The sequence below is a fragment of the Hyla sarda genome, chromosome 8 (assembly GCF_029499605.1).
Source record: "Hyla sarda isolate aHylSar1 chromosome 8, aHylSar1.hap1, whole genome shotgun sequence".
NCBI lineage: Eukaryota > Metazoa > Chordata > Amphibia > Anura > Hylidae > Hyla > Hyla sarda.
The window spans coordinates 18,949,592-18,968,476 of NC_079196.1; the positions used below are offsets into that span (position 1 = coordinate 18,949,592).

Below are 18,885 nucleotides of genomic sequence, written 5' to 3' on the forward strand. Positions count from 1 at the left end.
ACCTCCAGTCACGTGCCGTGATGGCAAGTAGTTTTGCTTTCAGTTTGCGGTGACTTTGCCTGCGGTGTAACCTCCCGTCCACCAGAGGGCGCTCACTGGGATGTGTAACGTTCAGCAGCTCCTATATGGTGTATAGGAAGTGAACAGAGGAACAGCCAGGGCAGCTGCAAGCAGTGACAGACACTGTTCACACTCACCATGCAGGTGAGTGCTGCGGATCTGCTCACACAGTGCATGGACCGGGACTGTGTACAACCTGCTGTGCTACAATGTATCCAGTGACTGTTACTTTGTATCCTTTATAGTGCATTGTTTATAAACATTGTATCCTTCATATAGTGCTTGAGATGAACAGCTCTTGTATACATTGTGGTCAATGGGTTTGCTTGGGTGAGTTCCTGCTGGGAGTAGTAGTTCTACAACAGTTAGGTTGTGGCAGTGTTTCCCAACTGGTGTGCCTGCAGCCGTTGCAAAACTACAACTCCCAGCATGCCCGGACAGCCTCTGGCTGTCCGGGCATGCTGGGAGTTGTAGTTTTGCAACAGCTGGAGGCACCCTGGTTGGGAAACACTGCCCAAGGAGACTTTTTTTTTTATTATTAATTTATTTATTTTTGTTACATACTGTGCGCACAGACAAAAAGATTTTCCCATAGACTTACATAGAGCACAGTAACGTTAGAGATACGTACGCAATTGTTCCTCGGTTTTGCAGATGATGCATTTCTTTAGAAAATGGTATATGCCTGAAAATACACTAATACTTGTTTATTGGGAAGAATGGTTCGTCATTCTGCGAAAAAAAATTTCTGCGTGTATTTTTGTTTTTATTACGTTTTTATTTGCATTTTATTTCTCATTTTGCAAATTTTTTTTCTTGCAAAATTTTTGGTTTTTCTGCTTATTTTTTCTAATATATATATATATATATATATATATATATATATATACATTTGTTGGTTTTTTTTCTCCATTTTTGCTACTTTTTATTTTTTTTTATTTTTATTTTTTTTACAAATATTTTTCAGAATTGTTTTCCATTTTTTTTTTTGCCATTTATTAGTGGGGAAAAGCTATGTAGACCCAGGTTTTTCTATAAGGTGTTGTCTTTAGAGATGAGCGAACTTACAGTAAATTCGATTCGTCACGAACTTCTCGGCTCGGCGGTGGCTGACTTTTCCTGCATAAATTAGTTCAGCTTTCCGGTGGTCTGGAAAAGGTGGATACAGTCCTAGGAAAGAGTCTCCTAGGACTGTATCCACCTTTTCCAGCCCACCGGAGCACCGGAAAGCTGAACTAATTTATGCAGGAAAAGACATCAACTGCCGAGCCGAGAAGTTCGTGACGAATCGAATTTACTGTAAGTTCGCTCATTTCTAGTTGTCTTCTTAAGACAGATACTTTCTATATACCCTGTTAGGCTTCTTTCACACTACAGAATTACTCCGTTTTAAAGATCCGTACGAAGTTCCGTCTGAAAATCGGCTGTAAAACGGCAGTTACAAAATCCTATACGGCCGTTAGAAAATCCCATTATAGTCTATGAGATTTTTCTAATAGCCGTTTTAGCCCATTATTTTGTGACGGAAGATAGTAACGGGAGAAATAGTGCATTCGCTATTTCTTCCGGTACTATCTTCCGTTACAAAATAACGGCCGTTATTAAAGGGGTTATCCAGGAAAAAATTATTTTTTATATATCAACTGGCTCCAGAAAGTTAAACAGATTTGTACATTACTTCTATTAAAAAATCTTAATCCTTTCAGTACTTATGAGCTTCTGAAGTTAAGGTTGTTCTTTTCTGTCTAAGTGCTCTCTGATGACACGTGTCTCGGGAAACGCCCAGTTTAGAAGAGGTTTTGCTATGGGGATTTGCTTCTAAACTGGGCTGTTCCCAAAACACGTGTCATCAGAGAGCACTTAGACAGAAAAGAACAACTCAACTTCAGAAGCTCATAAGTACTGAAAGGATTAAGATTTTTTTTAATAGAAGTAATTTACAAATCTGTTTAACTTTCTGGAGCCAGTTGATATATACAAAAAAGTTTTTTTCCTGGATAACCCCTGTTAAAACGGCTATTAGAAAAATCCCATAGACTATAATGGGATTTTCTAACTGCCGTATAGGATTTTGTAACTGCCGATTTTTAGACGGAACTTCGTACGGATCTTTAAAAGGGAGTCATTTTATATTCCGCTGAATTCCGCGAACGGCCACCATGACGGCTATGCAGTGCTCGTGGAATCTGCGCAAAGAATGAACATGTTCTTTCTTTGCGCGGAACAATTTCAGTGGCGGAATTGTCCGCCGTGAAAATTCCGCAGTGGGAACGGGTCTCACGGGTCTCCGCTCGTGGAATTCCGTAGTGTGAACGCACCCTTAGGCATAAAAGGGGTCTCTCCTGCTCCAGAGTGGAGAGCTACTACAATAGGCTCCGGCAGACAGGCAAAGTAGGCAGCCGCCTAGAGCGCACTCTTGATGGGGGCGCCGCTCTGCCTGCTGCAAGAAAGTTAGAAAACCAACACGTTCAGCCAGTAGCATGAGGAGAGGGCTTGTTACAGTGTGTCACCACAGTAGTAAGGTGGGGCGTGTCAAAGGACGAGCCAATGGGCGGAGTCAAGGGGAGGCAGCAAAATCAGCTTTTGCCTAGGGTGGCGAAAAACCTTGCACCAGACCCAGCTCATCAATGCATTGCAGCAGTGTTTCCCAACATGGGTGCCTCCAGCTGTTGCAATACTACAACTCCTAGCATGCCCGGACAGCCAACGGCTGTCCGGGCATGCTGGGAGTTGTAGTTTTGCAACAGTTGGAGGCACCCACGTTGGGAAACACTGCTTTAAAGTTATTAATATGATTTGATTAGAAAACACAAATAAAAAAAATTTTTTTCCAGAAACTTTTATCTGTACAGTCCTAGTCAAATGGTTTTAGAATTAAAGGGGTATTCCAGGGAAAAAAAACTTTTTTTCTATATCAACTGGTTCCAGAAAGTTAAACAGATTTGTAAATTACTACTTAAAAAAAATCTTAATCCTTTCAGTACTTATGAGCTTCTGAAGTTAAGGTTGTTCTTTTCTGTCTAAGTGCTCTCTGATGACACGTGTCTCGGGAACTTCCCCGTTTAGAAGCAAATCCCCATAGCAAACCTCTTCTAAACTGGGCGTTTCCCGAGACACGTGTCATCAGAGAGCACTTAGACAGAAAAGAACAACCTTAACTTCAGAAGCTCATAAGTACTGAAAGGATTAAGATTTTTTAATAGAAGTAATTTACAAATTATATCTATATATATATATATATATATATATATATATATATATAGATATAGATATAGATATATATATATATATATATATATATATATATATAGATATATAAGAAAAAAGTTTTTTCCTAGTTAACCCCTTTAAGTTGCAGTTCTCACACGTACATCAGCTATATCATTATTTATTTTTTTTATTCTCGCTATAGGTCGCAGCCATGAAGGGAACACGGGAAGCAGCTCAGGCGGCTGCCAAGGAGTTTCTGAAGTTTCTGAATCGCGGAGTTTCTCCATATCATGGTAAGAGAATTTATGTCATTGTGATAAGGAAAGTAACAGTACATTCTAGGCCGGGGTCTTCCCAAACAGTGTGCCTTCAGCTGTTGCCAAAAATCATACAGCTGCTTTACATGTCTTTTTTTTTTTTTTTATGTGTCTTGGGCTCACAAATCCCTCCGTTCTGCTGCTCCCTCATTCTAACATCCACTGCTCAGGAAGGGGCGTGTCCGAGGCAAGCACTGAGCCCGCCCTCAGTCACCATGCATTCACTCCCTCCCTGAGTCTGCTGTGCAGTGCTGGATCTCTTCATCCAATCATTGCAGGCTGCTCTGTAACCCCTTCCTCTCTGTTTTCATGCTGCAGTCTGATAGGACAGGAGTGAGCACAGAGGAGTGCTAGTCCTACCCTCACTTCCTGGACTTTGTCTCTGCCTGTGCTTCAGCTGGGACAAAGATGATGCTGCAACCGAACAGGATTATGTTCTGGATGATATGGGGGACCCCTAGTGGTCATTTTTTATAAGCCATGATTTCTATAAAAAGGAGATAACATTTTCTAGTATATTAGAAAGGTTAATGTTTTGCCAAGATGAAGAACCTATAAAATGTTTTTGGTTCTGACAGTGTCCATTTAAAGGGGTACTCCGGTGGAAAACCTATTATTTTTTTTTTTCTTTAAATGAACTGGTGTCAGAAAGTTAAACAGATTTGTAAATTACTTCTATTAAAAAAATCTTAATCCTTCCAGTACTTTTTAGCAGCTGTTTGCTACAGAGGAAAATCTTTATTTTTTTATTTGCTTTTTGTCTTGTCCACAGTGCTCTCTGCTGACACCTGATGCCCGTATCAGGAACGGTCCAGAGCAGGAGAAAATCCCCATAGCAAACCTATGCTGCTCTGAACAGTTCCTGACACGGACAGATGTGTCAGCAGAGAGCACTGTGGACAAGACAAAAAAGAAATTCAAAAAGTAAAGAATTTCCTCTGTAGCATACAGCTGCTAAAAAGTACTGGAAGGGTAAAGATTTTTAAATAGAAGTGATTTACAAATCTGTTTAACTTTCTGGCACCAGTTCATTAAAAAAAAAAAAAAAAAAAAAAGTTTTCCACCCCTTTTAAGATGTAAAGGCATAACCAGCTGAACTTTACACCTTGTGGTTATCAGCCATAAAATCCGGACTCTGCTTTTTGTGATACTCCGAAATATCTGATGATGAACTTTGCACCATGTTACTTGGAAGGACTGTGTGATGATAAGAAAGAATTCAGCCTGAGGCCCCATATATCAGAGGGGTAAGGAGTATACACAGATATATACCTGAAATATCACTTCCGGGCCTCAGTCTCAATCATACAGGATCTCTTATTTGGACCTCCCAATAGGGCCGAATGTAATTACACCCCTGGACCCTAAGGCAGTGTTTCTCAATCAGGGTGCCTCCAGCTGTTGCAAAACTAATACTCCCAGCATGCCCAGACAGCCTTGTAGAGAGCAGTAGGGTGGAGCACATTGCTTTATGTCAATGTTCTCCAATTGTTGCAGAACTACAAATCCCACCATGCCATGATCTACTGTTTTTGACTTGTATACCGTCACTAGGGGGCATTGTGGAGCCGGTATCTAAAGTTAAGGACCCCCCATGTATAATAAGGCATGCACATGGAACAGCAGTGTACCCAAGACCCTGTACGGTTGCACAAAAGATTCCTATGAGTTTGCTGCACTGTTTTTTGCGCACTATAAGTGTTCTCTGTTCTAAGACATCTGATGAAGCGTGGAACAAAACAGTGCCACACTTCTCTGCAGGTTGTGCATTGTATTGCAGCTCAAAGAAGTTCTGTAGTGAAATATAACTTATCCCCTATCCAAAGGGGCTGGGACCTCCCCAATCTTCTGAACAAGGCCCTGGCAGTCTGCTGGAAGGGGTCGTGCCGACCCCCACAAGGGGTGGCGGCCGTCACGCCCCCTCCATGTATCCCATAGAGATACATGGAGGTGGCGCGTCAGCCGGAGCTTCCTCCGGCGGGGGGGTTTTGTGGGGGGGTTTGGAATGGCCGCTTACTGCAGACTGCCAGGGCCTCACGTTCAGGAGATCGCGTGGGGGTCCCAGTGGTCGGACCCCCAGTGATCTATAACTTATGCCCTATCCTTTGGGGATATGTTATATTTCATTACAGAACTTCTTTTAAAGGGGTACTCCGCCGCAAACATCTGATCCCCCTATCCAAAGGATAGGGGATAATATGTTAGATCGCGGGGGTCCTGCCGCTGGGGACCCCCGCAATCTCTGTGTCAGCAGCAGCGGTGCCAGGAATGCGGAAGCTGCAAGCCACGCCCCCTCCACTCATGTCAATGGGAGGAGGTGTGACTGCTATGACATAGCCTTCATGCCTCCTCCCATAGAAGTGAATGGAGGGGGCGTGGCGGCCCCATCGCCAGTCATCCGGCATGGAGCGGAGTTTGCTCTGTTTGTCGAATAACGAGGTGCCGCAATGGAGATCGTGGGGGTCCCCAGCGGCGGGACCCCCGCGATCTAACATTTCATCCCTTATCCTTTAGATAGGGATAAGATGTTTGTGGCGGAGTACTCCTTTAACTCCATTGACTTCATTGGAGCGTACTTGCAATACCAGACCTGACCTATGGACTTGGGTGGCGCTGTTCATGGAAGAAATCAGCCACCTTTATCTAATCCTGTCAAATCTTTCTCCTCCTAGTGGTGGAAGAGTGCAAGAGCCGCCTCTTACAAGCCGGATTCCAGGAGCTGAAGGAAGCCGATCACTGGGACATCAAACCCAACCACAAGGTGAGAAAACCTGCAGATTCTTCTATGTAAAACATCCGAGAATGACATATTAACCAATGGCCATCTCTGTGCAGTACTTCTTGACCCGCAACTACTCCACCTTAGTGGCGTTCGCAGTCGGCGGCCATTACCAGCAAGGAAATGGATTTACAATCGTGGGAGCCCATACGGACAGTCCGTGTCTCAGGGTAAGACATTTGAGACTAAACTTTAGCAGAATTAGCAGTTTTCCCTTTAGGCCATACATCAAAACTGGTGGAAAACTCGATCGGAGAAATTCCATTGCAGCAGAGTCCTATTGTTTTCGATGGAATTCTGCTGCATAGTGCACACGGCGGAATTTCCGCGATGGAAACATCTGCTGCAGAATTCCCAATTCCGGCCTCCACAGAAAAAAAAATGACATGTTAATTCTTTCTGCGGAATCTGCTTGGCAATGCATTGCCGTCTATGAAATTGGTGCATTTCTGTGCGGTCCTAGCACCGACTAATGAGTTGCGCTTGCTGATGACGAAATGTCATGACGGACATTCCGCAAAGATTCTGCCGTGTGAACATGGCCTTAGTTTTCTCTTAGTTGTGTCTTGTTTCCGCAGGTGAAGCGCAGGTCTTGTCGCGGTCAGGCCGGATACCTGCAGGTCGGCGTCGAGTGCTATGGCGGGGGGATCTGGAGCACTTGGTTTGACCGAGATCTGACCGTTGCCGGTCGGGTGATCGTGAAGGTGAGGAAACATTTATGCAATAGTCAGTGGTCCACACAACTAGCTTGTTACTAAAGTGTGCCTGTCGCTTTAAAAGTGGCCAGTTGCCCATAGCAACCAATCAGATCGCTGCTTTCATTTTTCAGAGGCCTTTTGAGAAAAACGAAAGTAGCGATCTGATTGGTTGCTATGGGCAACTGCTCAGCTTTTCCTCTACACAGGTTTTGATAAATCTCACTAATAGTCTCCAAGCTGTGGATGTCCAGGTGTTGCAAAACTACAACTCCCAGCATGCCCAGACATCCGATGGCTGTTTTGAAAATTTTACATCTTTTGCGGCTACACAGCAACTTTGGCTGCATTATGGGTCACATGGACAAAAAATTGCCGTATTGCACTGCTGCATCGCAACTCTTCCCTACTCGCCTTTGTTAGCCGCAATGCAGTGTGATTTAGTGAGGGTAACATGGTGGCCGAAATCGTCGTGTAGCTCTAGGTGGTGCATCACTTAAAGGGGTACTCCGCTGCTCAGCGTTTGGAACAAACTGTTCGGAACGCTGGAGCCGGCAGCTTGTGACGTCATAGACCCACCCCCTCATGGCACATCCCACCCCCTCAATGCAAGTCTATGGGAGGGGGCGTGAGGCTATGACGTCACGAGTTCCCGGCTACAGCGTTCCGAACAGTTTGTTCCAAATGCTGAGAAGCGGAGTACCCCTTTTAAATGGGCACTGTCACTTTAAACAAAAAACTTTTGACATGTTGTAGAACAGTGTTTCCCTACTAGGGCGCCTCCAGCTATTGCACTACTACAACTCCCAGCATGCCCGTACAGCCAAAGGCTTGCTGGGAGTTGTAGATTTACAACAGCTGATGGCTGTCTGGGCATGCTGGGAGTTGTAGTTTTGCCACATCCGGAGCCACATCCGGTTGGGAAACACTGCTCTACAACAAGACAAAAGTTTTTTTTTTTAAAGTGACAGTGCCCAACGTTCCGAACGCTGGAGTCGGGAGATTGTGACGTCATAACCCGCCCCCTCATGACATCACACCCCGTCCCCTCAATGCAAGTCTATTGGAGGGGGCGCCCCCTCCCATAGACTTGCATTGAGGGGGCGGGGTGTGATGTCATGAAGGGGTGGAGCTATGACGTCCCGAGCTCCCGGTGCCTGCTCCAGCGTTCGGAACAGTTTGTTCCAAACGCTGAGCAGCGGAGTACCCCTTTTAAGTAATGCACCATCTCTGATTTAGGCTAGAGCTACACGACGATTTCAGCCACCATGTTAAAGTGACAGTGCCCACTTAAGTTACGCTCCACCTTTGATTTAGGCTACCACTCTGGGAGTTGTGCAACAGCTAGAGTCACTTTGGTTGTGAAAACGCTGTTTTGATCAGTCAGGGTCTGAGTGTTCAGACCCTGACCCATCGCTAGAACAAGAGTGTAGTGAGTGCGTTCTCTCTTGGCTCAAACCGAGACAAACTTACAATGTAAGTACATGGGATTGTCTCTCTTCTTGCTCATTCTAGCGATCGGTCGGGGTCTGAACACTTAGACCCCGACCAGTAAAAATCTCTCTCTAGTACATGTCAAAACTTTTTTAAAGTGACAAGTTAACCCTAACCTCCCCAGTCAGCATTCTCAGTGTTGGTTCAATCTGCAAAATACCAGCCCCCTCTGCAACATGTTTGACAGTGACCAATGGCGCTGATGTAGTCAATGAAACCACCTACATGTTATGGTCTAGACTAGAACTCATTCTTCTTATACCCCATTCTCCACCCTCCCAGGAAGGCCACCGTCTCCAGCACCGCCTGGTCTACGTGGAGCGCCCGATCCTTCGCATCCCTCATCTGGCTATCCACCTGCAGAGGAACATCAACGAGAGCTTCGGACCCAACACGGAGCAGCATCTGTGAGTGTCCCCGAAATGTCCCAACCCCCGGGCCCAGCACATCCTACACTCCTCCTCCTCCTCCTCACGATCTCTCTTCTCCTCACAGCCTTCCCATTCTCGCTTCTTGTGTACAAGAAGGTTTGGAGAAGGAGTCCATGGATTCGGGATCTTCCTGTCACTCTGCTGCTGGAGGCCAGAACCAGGTGAGACCATGTGTGTGTGAAGATGGTGGAGAAACATTTTGGAAGCAAACCTATACACTTGCTCATATTGCCCACGTGTGTTTCATATCAATGTTTTCAACATTGGTTTATCTCAAGGGGCCGGTCATTTAAAGGGGTACTCCGGCCGTAAGACTTCTAAACCCCTATCCAAAGGATAGGGGATAAGATGTCTGATCTCGGGGGCACTGCAGGAAGCGCTGGAGGCTCCAAGTCTTATGCGTCCTGACCACGTAGACGAAGTGTCCTGACGGCACAACTCCGCCCCCGTTGTCATGCCCCGCCCCCTCAATGCAAGTCTATGGCCATGCCCCTCCCATAGACTTGCATTGAGGGGGCGGGACGTGATGTGACATCACAAGCTGCTGGCGCCGGCTCCAGCATTTGGAACAGTTTGTTCCAAATGCTGAGTAGCGGAGTACCCCTTTAACATTCCCATTGTGCTCTTCTTTTATGTGAGCGATCAGCCTTGGAGAACCCTTTTTCCGTTTTTACAGAGTTTACGTGTTCTCTGAGATGCATATTCACGGCTCTAGTAGTACATCCTACTGCTACTTTTGACAGTTCCTTAGACCAGACAAAGGTGTCAGCAGAGAGCACTGTGGTCAGACAGAAAAGAACAACTCAACTTCAGCAGCTAATAAGTACTTCTAGGATAAAGATGTTATTTTTAATTTACAAATCGGTTTACCTTTCTGGAGCCAGCAGATATGACATTTTTTTTCTTTTTTTTTTCTGGAATACTCCTTTTAAGGTTCCCTTATGTCTATAGGACATGACCTGGATGTCCTAGATCAGTGGTCTTCAACTTGCTGACCTCCGGATGTTGCAAAACTACAACTCCCAGCATGCCCGGACAGCCAATGGCTGTCCGGGCATGCTGGGAGTTGTAGTCTTGCAACATCTGGAGGCCCACAGGTTTTAGACCACTGTCCTTGATGTTCCATCACTGATGTCAGGGCTCAAGCCCTGCAGGAACGCATGGGAACAGAGTTCCTGCACTTTTTCCAAAGCAGGAACACTGTTCCCATTAGCAGAAGTCCTGCAGGACATGCCCTTGAGTGGAAATCATGGGTGAGTTCCTACACTTTTTTTCCCCAGGACTTGACCCCTGACTGATGTAGTGTCTGTCTATTTCATTCCCTCCTCTAGACTGAGAGACATCATCCTCTTCTTCTCACTTTGCTCTCCGACCGGCTGGGGGTCAAACCTGAGCAGATTTTGGAACTGGAGCTCTGCCTTACCGACACGCAACCTGCGGTACGTCCTATCTAACTTCCCTAGTGCGTCGTGTAGCACGGTGGCTCTGGCCTTGGTAGCATTGTCTCCTGGGTCAAACAGTGTTCCGAAATATATAATGAAATTCTATGACCGCTCTTTTCTAATCGCCTCTTACCTATTTCAGACTTTAGGGGGCGCCTATGAGGAGTTCATCTTTGGCCCACGTCTGGATAATCTGCACAGCTGCTATTGTGCCCTTCAGGTGGGTGTTCATATTGTGTGGGTCACAAAGACCTGAGTATATGTCCTTTTCTCCTGTCCCGTGCCGCCGTCCGTATAATCCTAGAGTCAATTGTATACATGTCCTGGTGGGACTGATGGCATTGCTGACTGTGTTTCCTTTCCAAAGGCTGTCCGGGCATGCTGGGAGTTGTAGTTTTTGCAACAGCTGGAGGCACCCTGGTTGGGAAACACTGTTCTAAGTAGTTCTGCTGTAGTTTCACAACCAGGGTGCCTCCAGCTGTTGCAAAACTATAACTCCCAGCACTCCATGGCAGTGTTTCCCAACCAGGATGCCTCCAGCTATTGCAAAACTACAACTCCCAGCATAACCGGACAGCCTTCGGCTGTCCGGTTATGCTGGGAGTTGTAGTTTTGCAACAGCTGGAGGCACCCTGGTTTTGAAACAATCACTGGCCTAATTATTCATGCACCAGAACGGAATTATGGAGGTTCTAGGTGCTCCAGGATGCCCCCCGCTGTTTGAAATGATTGTTGCTCCTGATGATATTCTACAAGGTATCCTTCATGATAAGGCTACGTGCGCACTGGTTTTTTGGTGCATATTTTCAATCTATGCGCAAAAAAAAAAAACACATTGGCTGAATATTTGTATTTTTTTTGCCATTTGAAACATCATTTTGGAGCTTTTTTTTTTTACATTATTTATTTTTATTAATATTTATTTATTATTTTACAATTATGCAAAAACTGGAAAAAAAAATGAAATAAAAAAGGTATTTGCATTATGTATGGAAAAAATTGTATTGAATGGGAATTGCCAGCCATTTTTCCATAGAGTTTAAAGGGGTTATCCAGGAAAAAACTTTTTTTTATATATATCAACTGGCTTCAGAAAGTTAAACAGATTTGTAAATGACTTCTATTAAAAAATCTTAATCCTTTCAGTACTTATGAGCTTCTGAAGTTAAGGTTGTTCTTTTCTGTCTAAGTGCTCTCTGATGACACCTGTCTCGGGAAACGCCCAGTTTAGAAGAGGTTTGCTATGGGGGATTTACTTCTAAACTGGGCGTTTCCCGAGACACGTGTCATCAGAGAGCTCTTAGACAGAAAAGAACAACCTTAACTTCAGAAGCTCATAAGTATAGAAAGGATTAAGATTTTTTTATGGAAGTAATTTACAAATCTGTTTAACTTTCTGGAGCCAGTTGATTTATGAAAAAAAGATTTTTCCTGGTTAACCCCTTTAAGGCTATGTCAAGAATACTCTGGTGCTAGGGCCATCTCCATATATGGCAATGCATTTACAAGCTTTATCTTTTTTTTTTTTGTCACAAAAAATGCTATTAGCAAAAACAGATTTTTGCTGTAAACGAGCAAAAAAAAAAATCCTTAATTTTATGACTGTAAAAATGTTATTGAATGGAAATTACCAGCCGTTTTCCATTAACTTCAATGGAGCTTAGGCTCTTTTCACACTATACTTGTTGCTCTGTTTTAAAGATCCGTTAAAATTAGAGATGAGCGAACTTACAGTAAATTCGATTCGTCACGAACTTCTCGGCTCGGCAGTTGATGACTTATCCTGCGTAAATTAGTTCAGCCTTCAGGTGCTCCGGTGGGCTGGAAAAGGTGGATACAGTCCTAGGAAAGAGTCTCCTAGGACTGTATCCACCTTTTCCAGCCCACCGGAGCACCAGAAAGCTGAACTAATTTACGCAGGATAAGTCATCAACTGCCGAGCCGAGAAGTTCGTGACGAATCGAATTTACTGTAAGTTCGCTCATCTCTAGTTACAATGTCCAGTTTGGAAAACGCTTAAAGGGGTACTCCGCTGCTCAGAGTTTGGAACAAACTGTTCTGAACGCTGGAGCTGGCGTCGGGAGCTCATGACGTCACGCCCGCCCCCTCGATGCAAGTCTATGCCCCTTCCCATAGACTTGCATTGAAGGGGCGGTGCGTGACATCATGAGGGGGTGGGGCTATGACATCACAAGCTCCCGCCGCCGGCTCCAGTGTTCAGAACAGTTTGTTCCAAACTCTGAACAGCGGAGTACCCCTTTAAAAACGGCCGTTAAAAAAAAATCCCATTCAAGTCTATGGGATTTTTTTTATTATCCGTTCTCACCCGTTATGACTAACATGCACTCATTTTGTCTCCTGTCACAAATGACGTCCGTTAGTCATAACGGGTGAGAACGGATGATCAAAAAATCCCATAGACTTGAATGGGATTTTTTATCGCCCGTTTTTAAGGGTTTTTGTAAACTGGACATTGTAACGGGTCTTTAAAACGGAACGACAGTAAAGTGTGAAAGGAGCCTTAGTAAAAAAAAAAAAAAAAAATGTTGAAAAAATCTTTATTTTTAATTTTTTTTCATTTTTATTTTTTGGGAATATTCTGTACTTTATGATTACAATGCTAGAATTGCAGTGAAGCCTGACACTTCTTACAGAACAGTTGGAGGATATAAATCTCTATCAGAATAGAATGCCCTTATAGATAATAAAAAAAAAAAAATAAAAAATAATAATAATATATATATATATATATATATATATATATATATATAAAAGAGTGATATTTAAAGGCACAGTGCTCCTTTTAATATGGCGGCCAAGAAGGGAGAGGTTTGGAACGGAGCATCATGTATCATCTGAAAAATAGAGAAAAAGATCCAGCTCGCCCAATAGAGCCCATCCACTGCAAGGATAGTGTAGGATTGTACCCAGGAATATCAAACGAAAGAAGAAATTCCAGCGTGGTAACTTTGCATAAAATCTTGTAAGTTTATTCCAGGAATGACACTCTAAACGACATGGCAAGACAGAGATCGACACTTTTCGGGGATAGCTCACCCTTAGTCATACACAGTCATACGACTAAGGGTGCATCACACCCGAAACGCGTCAATTTCTTGTTACGTCGTTTGTTTGTGGAATAAACTTATGTAACACTGTCACGCTAACATCGTGTATCCCTAGGCCGTTCTCCCGAGTAGATATCGGCATACAGTGATCCGAGGTGCTTCTAAAAATAGCGCAGTCCGCGCTGCTCTATTATTGAGACTGATTGGATTCTTGCGACTCGCACTCTTATCGCATCAGAAATGTGAATTAAAAGGGACACCGAACCTAATGTCTCAGCCTCAGAGAATGATAGACAGTATTCCCCAACCAGTGTGCCTCCAGCTGTTTCAAAACTACAACTCCCAGCATGCCCGGACAGCCGTTGGCTGTCCGGGCATGCTGGGAGTTGTAGTTTTGCAACAGCTGGAGGCACACTGGTTGGGAAACACTGCTGTAGTATTGTTGCTTTGATCCTGCTGATCAGCATGAGAATCTGGCTGAGAGTGTTTCAGTTACCCTACAGCGCCTCCCACAGGAGAAATGAAGCATTACACAGTTAGCACTGATTATCAATGGGGCTAGGTCTAATGCATGGATGGGTCCAGTCCTCTAAATAGAGGGGCAATTTATTTTTTATTTTTTTCTAGCTGATAGATGAGGGTCCTAACCATAAGTCTCTTTAGCTCTTCTGGTTTTGAGTTACATTTCAGGCAAAAAATTTTGAATTCTGCTGGTTTCTAGTGACAGCGCATTGTGGGCGTTCACTCGTAAAGGGGTTATCCAGGGTTAGGAAAAAACAGTCGCTTTCTTACAAAAACAGCGCCACACCTACCCTCAGGTTGTGTGTGAATATTACATTGTGTCTCCTTTCGCTTCTATGGGACCGAGCTGCAATACTACAGACAGACTTGAGGGCAAGAGTGGTGCTGTTTCTGGAAGAAGGCAACTATGTTTTTTTTATTAGTTTTTTATTATTTTTTTGCTGTAAAAATGCTATTATGCTTAAAAAAGTGTCTTTTCGCTAAATTTCATGACTGTAAAAACTGTATTGAATCTGTTGCATAACTACAACTCCTAGTATGCCCAGATATTTTTTTGGTGCATATTTCACGGGGGGGAAATAAAATAAATAAATAAATAAAAATAATATATATATATATATATATATATATATATATATATATATATATATATATGTGTATATATATATATATATGCCTTTATTTTTATATATATTTTTCTGCAATAAAAAAAATATATATATATGAGGTCACCTTACCGTGGTGGGACGGTCCAAGCTATTTGGCCGCCAAATTTGCAAGCTAAGTACCTCATAATTTTATATTTTTTCATTTTTTGCACCACAGCTGTATAGCTTTTCATGTTGTACCTATATACTCATGTTTTATCTATATACTCATGTTTTATCTATATCTTTGTGCTAGCAGTGTGCTGCTGTATTCTCCTGTTGCTGTATATTTAGCCCAGCAGCCTGCACCTGTAAGCCAGGTCTATACAATAGTTTGGAATTAATAGTGCTGACCAACTTATTCTTTGGTTGTATAACACATATGGGGGAGTCGCTACCTCCATGTTGGCTCCTGCACCCCACCCACCTCTATTAGGTGTATATAAGGTGCCTTGGATGTTTCAGATCCTGCAATGCCTGCTGAATTGTTCATACAGAGGCATATTCACAGTGTAGGGTCCGTCCCAGAATGAGGTCACCTTACCGTGGTGGGACGGTCCAACTATTTGACCGCCAAATTTGCAAGCTAAGTACCTCATAATTTTATATTTTTTCATTTTTTGCACCATAGCTGTATAGCTTTTCATGTTGTACCTATATACTCATGTTTTATCTATATCTTTGTGCTAGCAGTGTGCTGCTGTATTCTCCTGTTGCTATATATATATATATATATATATATATATATATATATATATACATATACACACACACAGTGATCCCTCAACTTACAATGGCCTCAACATACAATAGTTTCAACATACAATGGTCTTTTCTGGACCATCATAAGTTGAAACCAGACTCAACATACAATGCACAGACAGTCCAGATCTGTGAAACGTGTCAATGGCTGGAAGAACCAATCAATCAGAATGGGCATTCGCTGGTAAAACCCCTGTATTACTGAAGTGCACGCACTGACTGGTGTCTGGTAGCGCCCCCTACAGTACAGGGAGGTATTACATGTTCTGTACTCTTTACCTGTATTACTGAAGTGTATGCACTGACTGGTGTCAGGTAGCGCTCCCTACAGTACAGGGAGGTATTACATGTTTTGTACTACTCTTTTCCTGTATTACTGAAGTGTATGCACTGACTGGGGTCTGGTAGCGCCCCCTACAGTACAGGGAGGTATTACATGTTCTGTACACTTTACCTGTACCAGGGTTAGCTGCTCCTTTGGACACCAGGTGAGGACGGCTCCATTACTTTTTTTTAGGACACTGTGTGTACTGTACAGGACCCTGAAGAAGCTCCTGTCCTCTACATAGACCAGTGTTTCCCAACCAGGGTGCCCCCAGCTGTTGCAAAACTACAACTTCCAGCATGCCCGGACAGCCTTTGGCTGTCCGGGCATGCTGGGAGTTGTAGTTTTGCAACAGCTGGAGGCTCCCTGCTTGGACATAGACAGTGATTTACAGCTCCCAGCAGATCTTTATTACTTTTATATGTAAGGATTTGCTTTATCTATATTAGTTATCTAATTATTAATCCTCACTTTTTCCTATTTTTTGGATGATATTTTGGTGCCATTAGAACCAATTACCAGGTTTCCATAGAGTTCTGGTCTCAGCATACAATGGTTTCAACATACAATGGTCGTCCCAGAACCAATTAATATTGTAACTTGAGGGACTACTGTATATATATATAATAATAATATTGCAGAAAAATATATTAAAAATGGCATATATGCTGGGAGTTGTAATTTTGCAATAGATTCAATACATGCTAGAAGTTGTATTAAAAAAAATGTAATTACAAAAAAAAATGTTATATATAAACATTTTTTTTTTTGTAATTACATTTTTTTAAATACAACTTCTAGCATGTATTGAATCTATTGCAAAATTACAACTCCCAGCATATATGCCATTTTTTTATATATTTTTCTGCAATATTATTATTATTATTTATTAATATATATATTTTTTTTATAATATTTTTGGGGGTATTTTTTTTTTTATACAACTTATAGCATGTATTGAATCTATTGCAAAACTACAACTCCTTCAGCTGTCTGGGCATGCTGGGAGTTGTAGTTTTGCAACAGCTGGAGGCGCACTGGTTGGGAAACACTGTTCTAACCCCGTTAATGCCTTTGCACATCTAAACATATTCTTCATTCAGAAGTCTGGGACTGTTGGTTGGCGATGCATGTGAAAGCTGTAATGGCGGCCATATTGGTTATTACCCAGTTCTCCCAGTATCAGATCTAAGTAACCATGTCGTTCTCATTATATGTAACCACCCCACACCCCCCACCCCCCCTGACTAATCTGTCGTCCATTGTGTTCTCTCCCCCTTTAGGCTCTTCTTGGCTCCTGTGATTCTCCAAACTCTCTCGCCAATGACCCCAATGTCAGGATGATCACCCTGTATGACAACGAGGAGGTGAGACCCGTCGGGACTGTGACTAACATCACCAGATGGTGGCCCCCAACCTAACGTGACACCAGAATCTCAGATCGGCTGCGCTGTATGACCCAGGAAGGGGACGGACAGGAGCAGGTGCAGGGGGAGCAGCTGCGGAGACACAGGAGAATGTGTGACCTTTACTCACCGCGGCCACAGACAACATGACGCACAATACTCGCCCCGCTCCCTGGGCATTGATTCAGCTTCTTTTTTTATTTTTTATCTCAGTTCTATCTGGTTTTGGGAAAGTTGGGTGACAAGTACAAAGCTGTTAATGGGGTACTCCACTGGAAAACATATAAAAAAAAAAAAATATATATATATATATATTTTTTTTTTTTTTATCAACTGGTGCCAGTTAAACAGATTTGTAAATTACTTCTATTAAAAAATCTTAATCCTTCCAGTACTTATCAGCTGCTGTATGATCCAGAGGAAGTTCTTTTCTTTTTTTTTTTAATTTCCTTTCTGTCTGACCACAGTGCTCTCTGCTGACACCTTTGTCCTTTTTAAGAACTGTCCAAAGCAGGAGAAATTTTCCATGGGGATTTGCTCCTACTCTGGACAGTTCCTAAAATGGACAGAGGTGGCAGCAGAGAGCACTGTGGTCAGGCAGAAAGGAAATTAAAAAAGAAAATAACTTCCTGTGGATCATACAGCAGCTTAGAAGTACTGGAAGGATTAAGATTTTTTTTTTTATAGAAGTAATTTACAAATCTGTTTAACTTTCTGGCATCAGTGGCGTACCCCTTTTAAGCACCTTTTCTAAAATGCCGAAGGGGAAAGCCCACCTAGCTATTAACCCCTTAATTGTAAATCAGATATTGGGTTATGGAGTGGGTCCAGGAGCTGATCCTGCCCCATACACTGCACTCTATCTCCAATCAAGCTACTTAACCCCTTCCCTCCCTAGGACGTATGGGTATGTCCCAGGGGTTAAGTCCTGGAGAAAAAAGTGTGATTTCCACTCAAGGGCTGGTCCTGCAGGACTTCTGTTAATGGGAACTGTGTTCCTGCTGTGGAAAGAGTGCAGGACTTGAGCCCTGGTATGTCCTATGAAGGGTGGAACTGCTACGGAGCAGGATTATCACGTCATCCCGCGTGGCTCCCAGCTGGAATCAACAGCCAGGCACAGCAGCCGCGGCGAGGCTATTAACCCTTTAGATCCCCCGCTCAAATCTGATCGCGGGACCTAAAACTCAGTGTTGCCGGCTGGTTGCTATGGGGCATTCGTGCGGTCCTGATCACCTTAACTGACAGCCGGAGGGTCCCTACCTTCCTCCGTGCCGTTGAATCTTCTTTGTATTTGCTCGAGCCTGCTTTGGCAGACCGCAGATAACACTGATCAGTGTTTAGCCCTATGGGGACTAAAAAAAATGTTAAAGGCATTATCCAGGGAAAAACTTTTTTATATATATCAACTGGCTCCAGAAAGTTAAACAGATTTGTAAATTACTTCTATTTAAAAAATCTTAATCCTTTCAGTACTTATGAGCTTCTGAATTAAGGCTGTTCTTTTCTGTCTAAGTGCTCTCTGATGACACGTATCTCGGGAAACGCCCAGTTTAGAAGCAAATCCCCATAGCAAACCTCTTCTAAACTGGGCGGTTCCCGAGACAAGCAGAGATGTCATCAGAGAGCACTTAGACAGAAAAGAACAACCTTAACTTCAGAAGCTCATAATTACTGAAAGGATTAAGATTTTTTAATAGAAGTAATTTACAAATGTAACTTTCTGGAGC

At 43.2% G+C, this 18,885-nt stretch overlaps 1 protein-coding gene across 3 annotated transcripts in view; it reads left to right on the forward strand.

Moving 5' to 3' along the window:
• DNPEP (aspartyl aminopeptidase) overlaps positions 1-18,885 on the forward strand; it is a 77,403-nt gene that overhangs the window by 47,189 nt on the left and 11,329 nt on the right. For 2 of the 3 annotated variants that reach the window (XM_056537030.1, XM_056537028.1), the window contains exons 2-10: positions 3,473-3,563; positions 6,260-6,348; positions 6,423-6,536; positions 6,945-7,070; positions 8,838-8,962; positions 9,051-9,147; positions 10,318-10,425; positions 10,571-10,648; positions 17,036-17,119. In XM_056537030.1, the coding sequence (XP_056393005.1) occupies positions 3,482-3,563; positions 6,260-6,348; positions 6,423-6,536; positions 6,945-7,070; positions 8,838-8,962; positions 9,051-9,147; positions 10,318-10,425; positions 10,571-10,648; positions 17,036-17,119 (903 nt within the window). In that variant the 5' untranslated portion in view covers positions 3,473-3,481. Of the gene's footprint in view, positions 1-3; positions 205-3,472; positions 3,564-6,259; positions 6,349-6,422; positions 6,537-6,944; positions 7,071-8,837; positions 8,963-9,050; positions 9,148-10,317; positions 10,426-10,570; positions 10,649-17,035; positions 17,120-18,885 lie in introns of those variants that run through there. The other variant, XM_056537029.1, reaches the window with a different exon arrangement.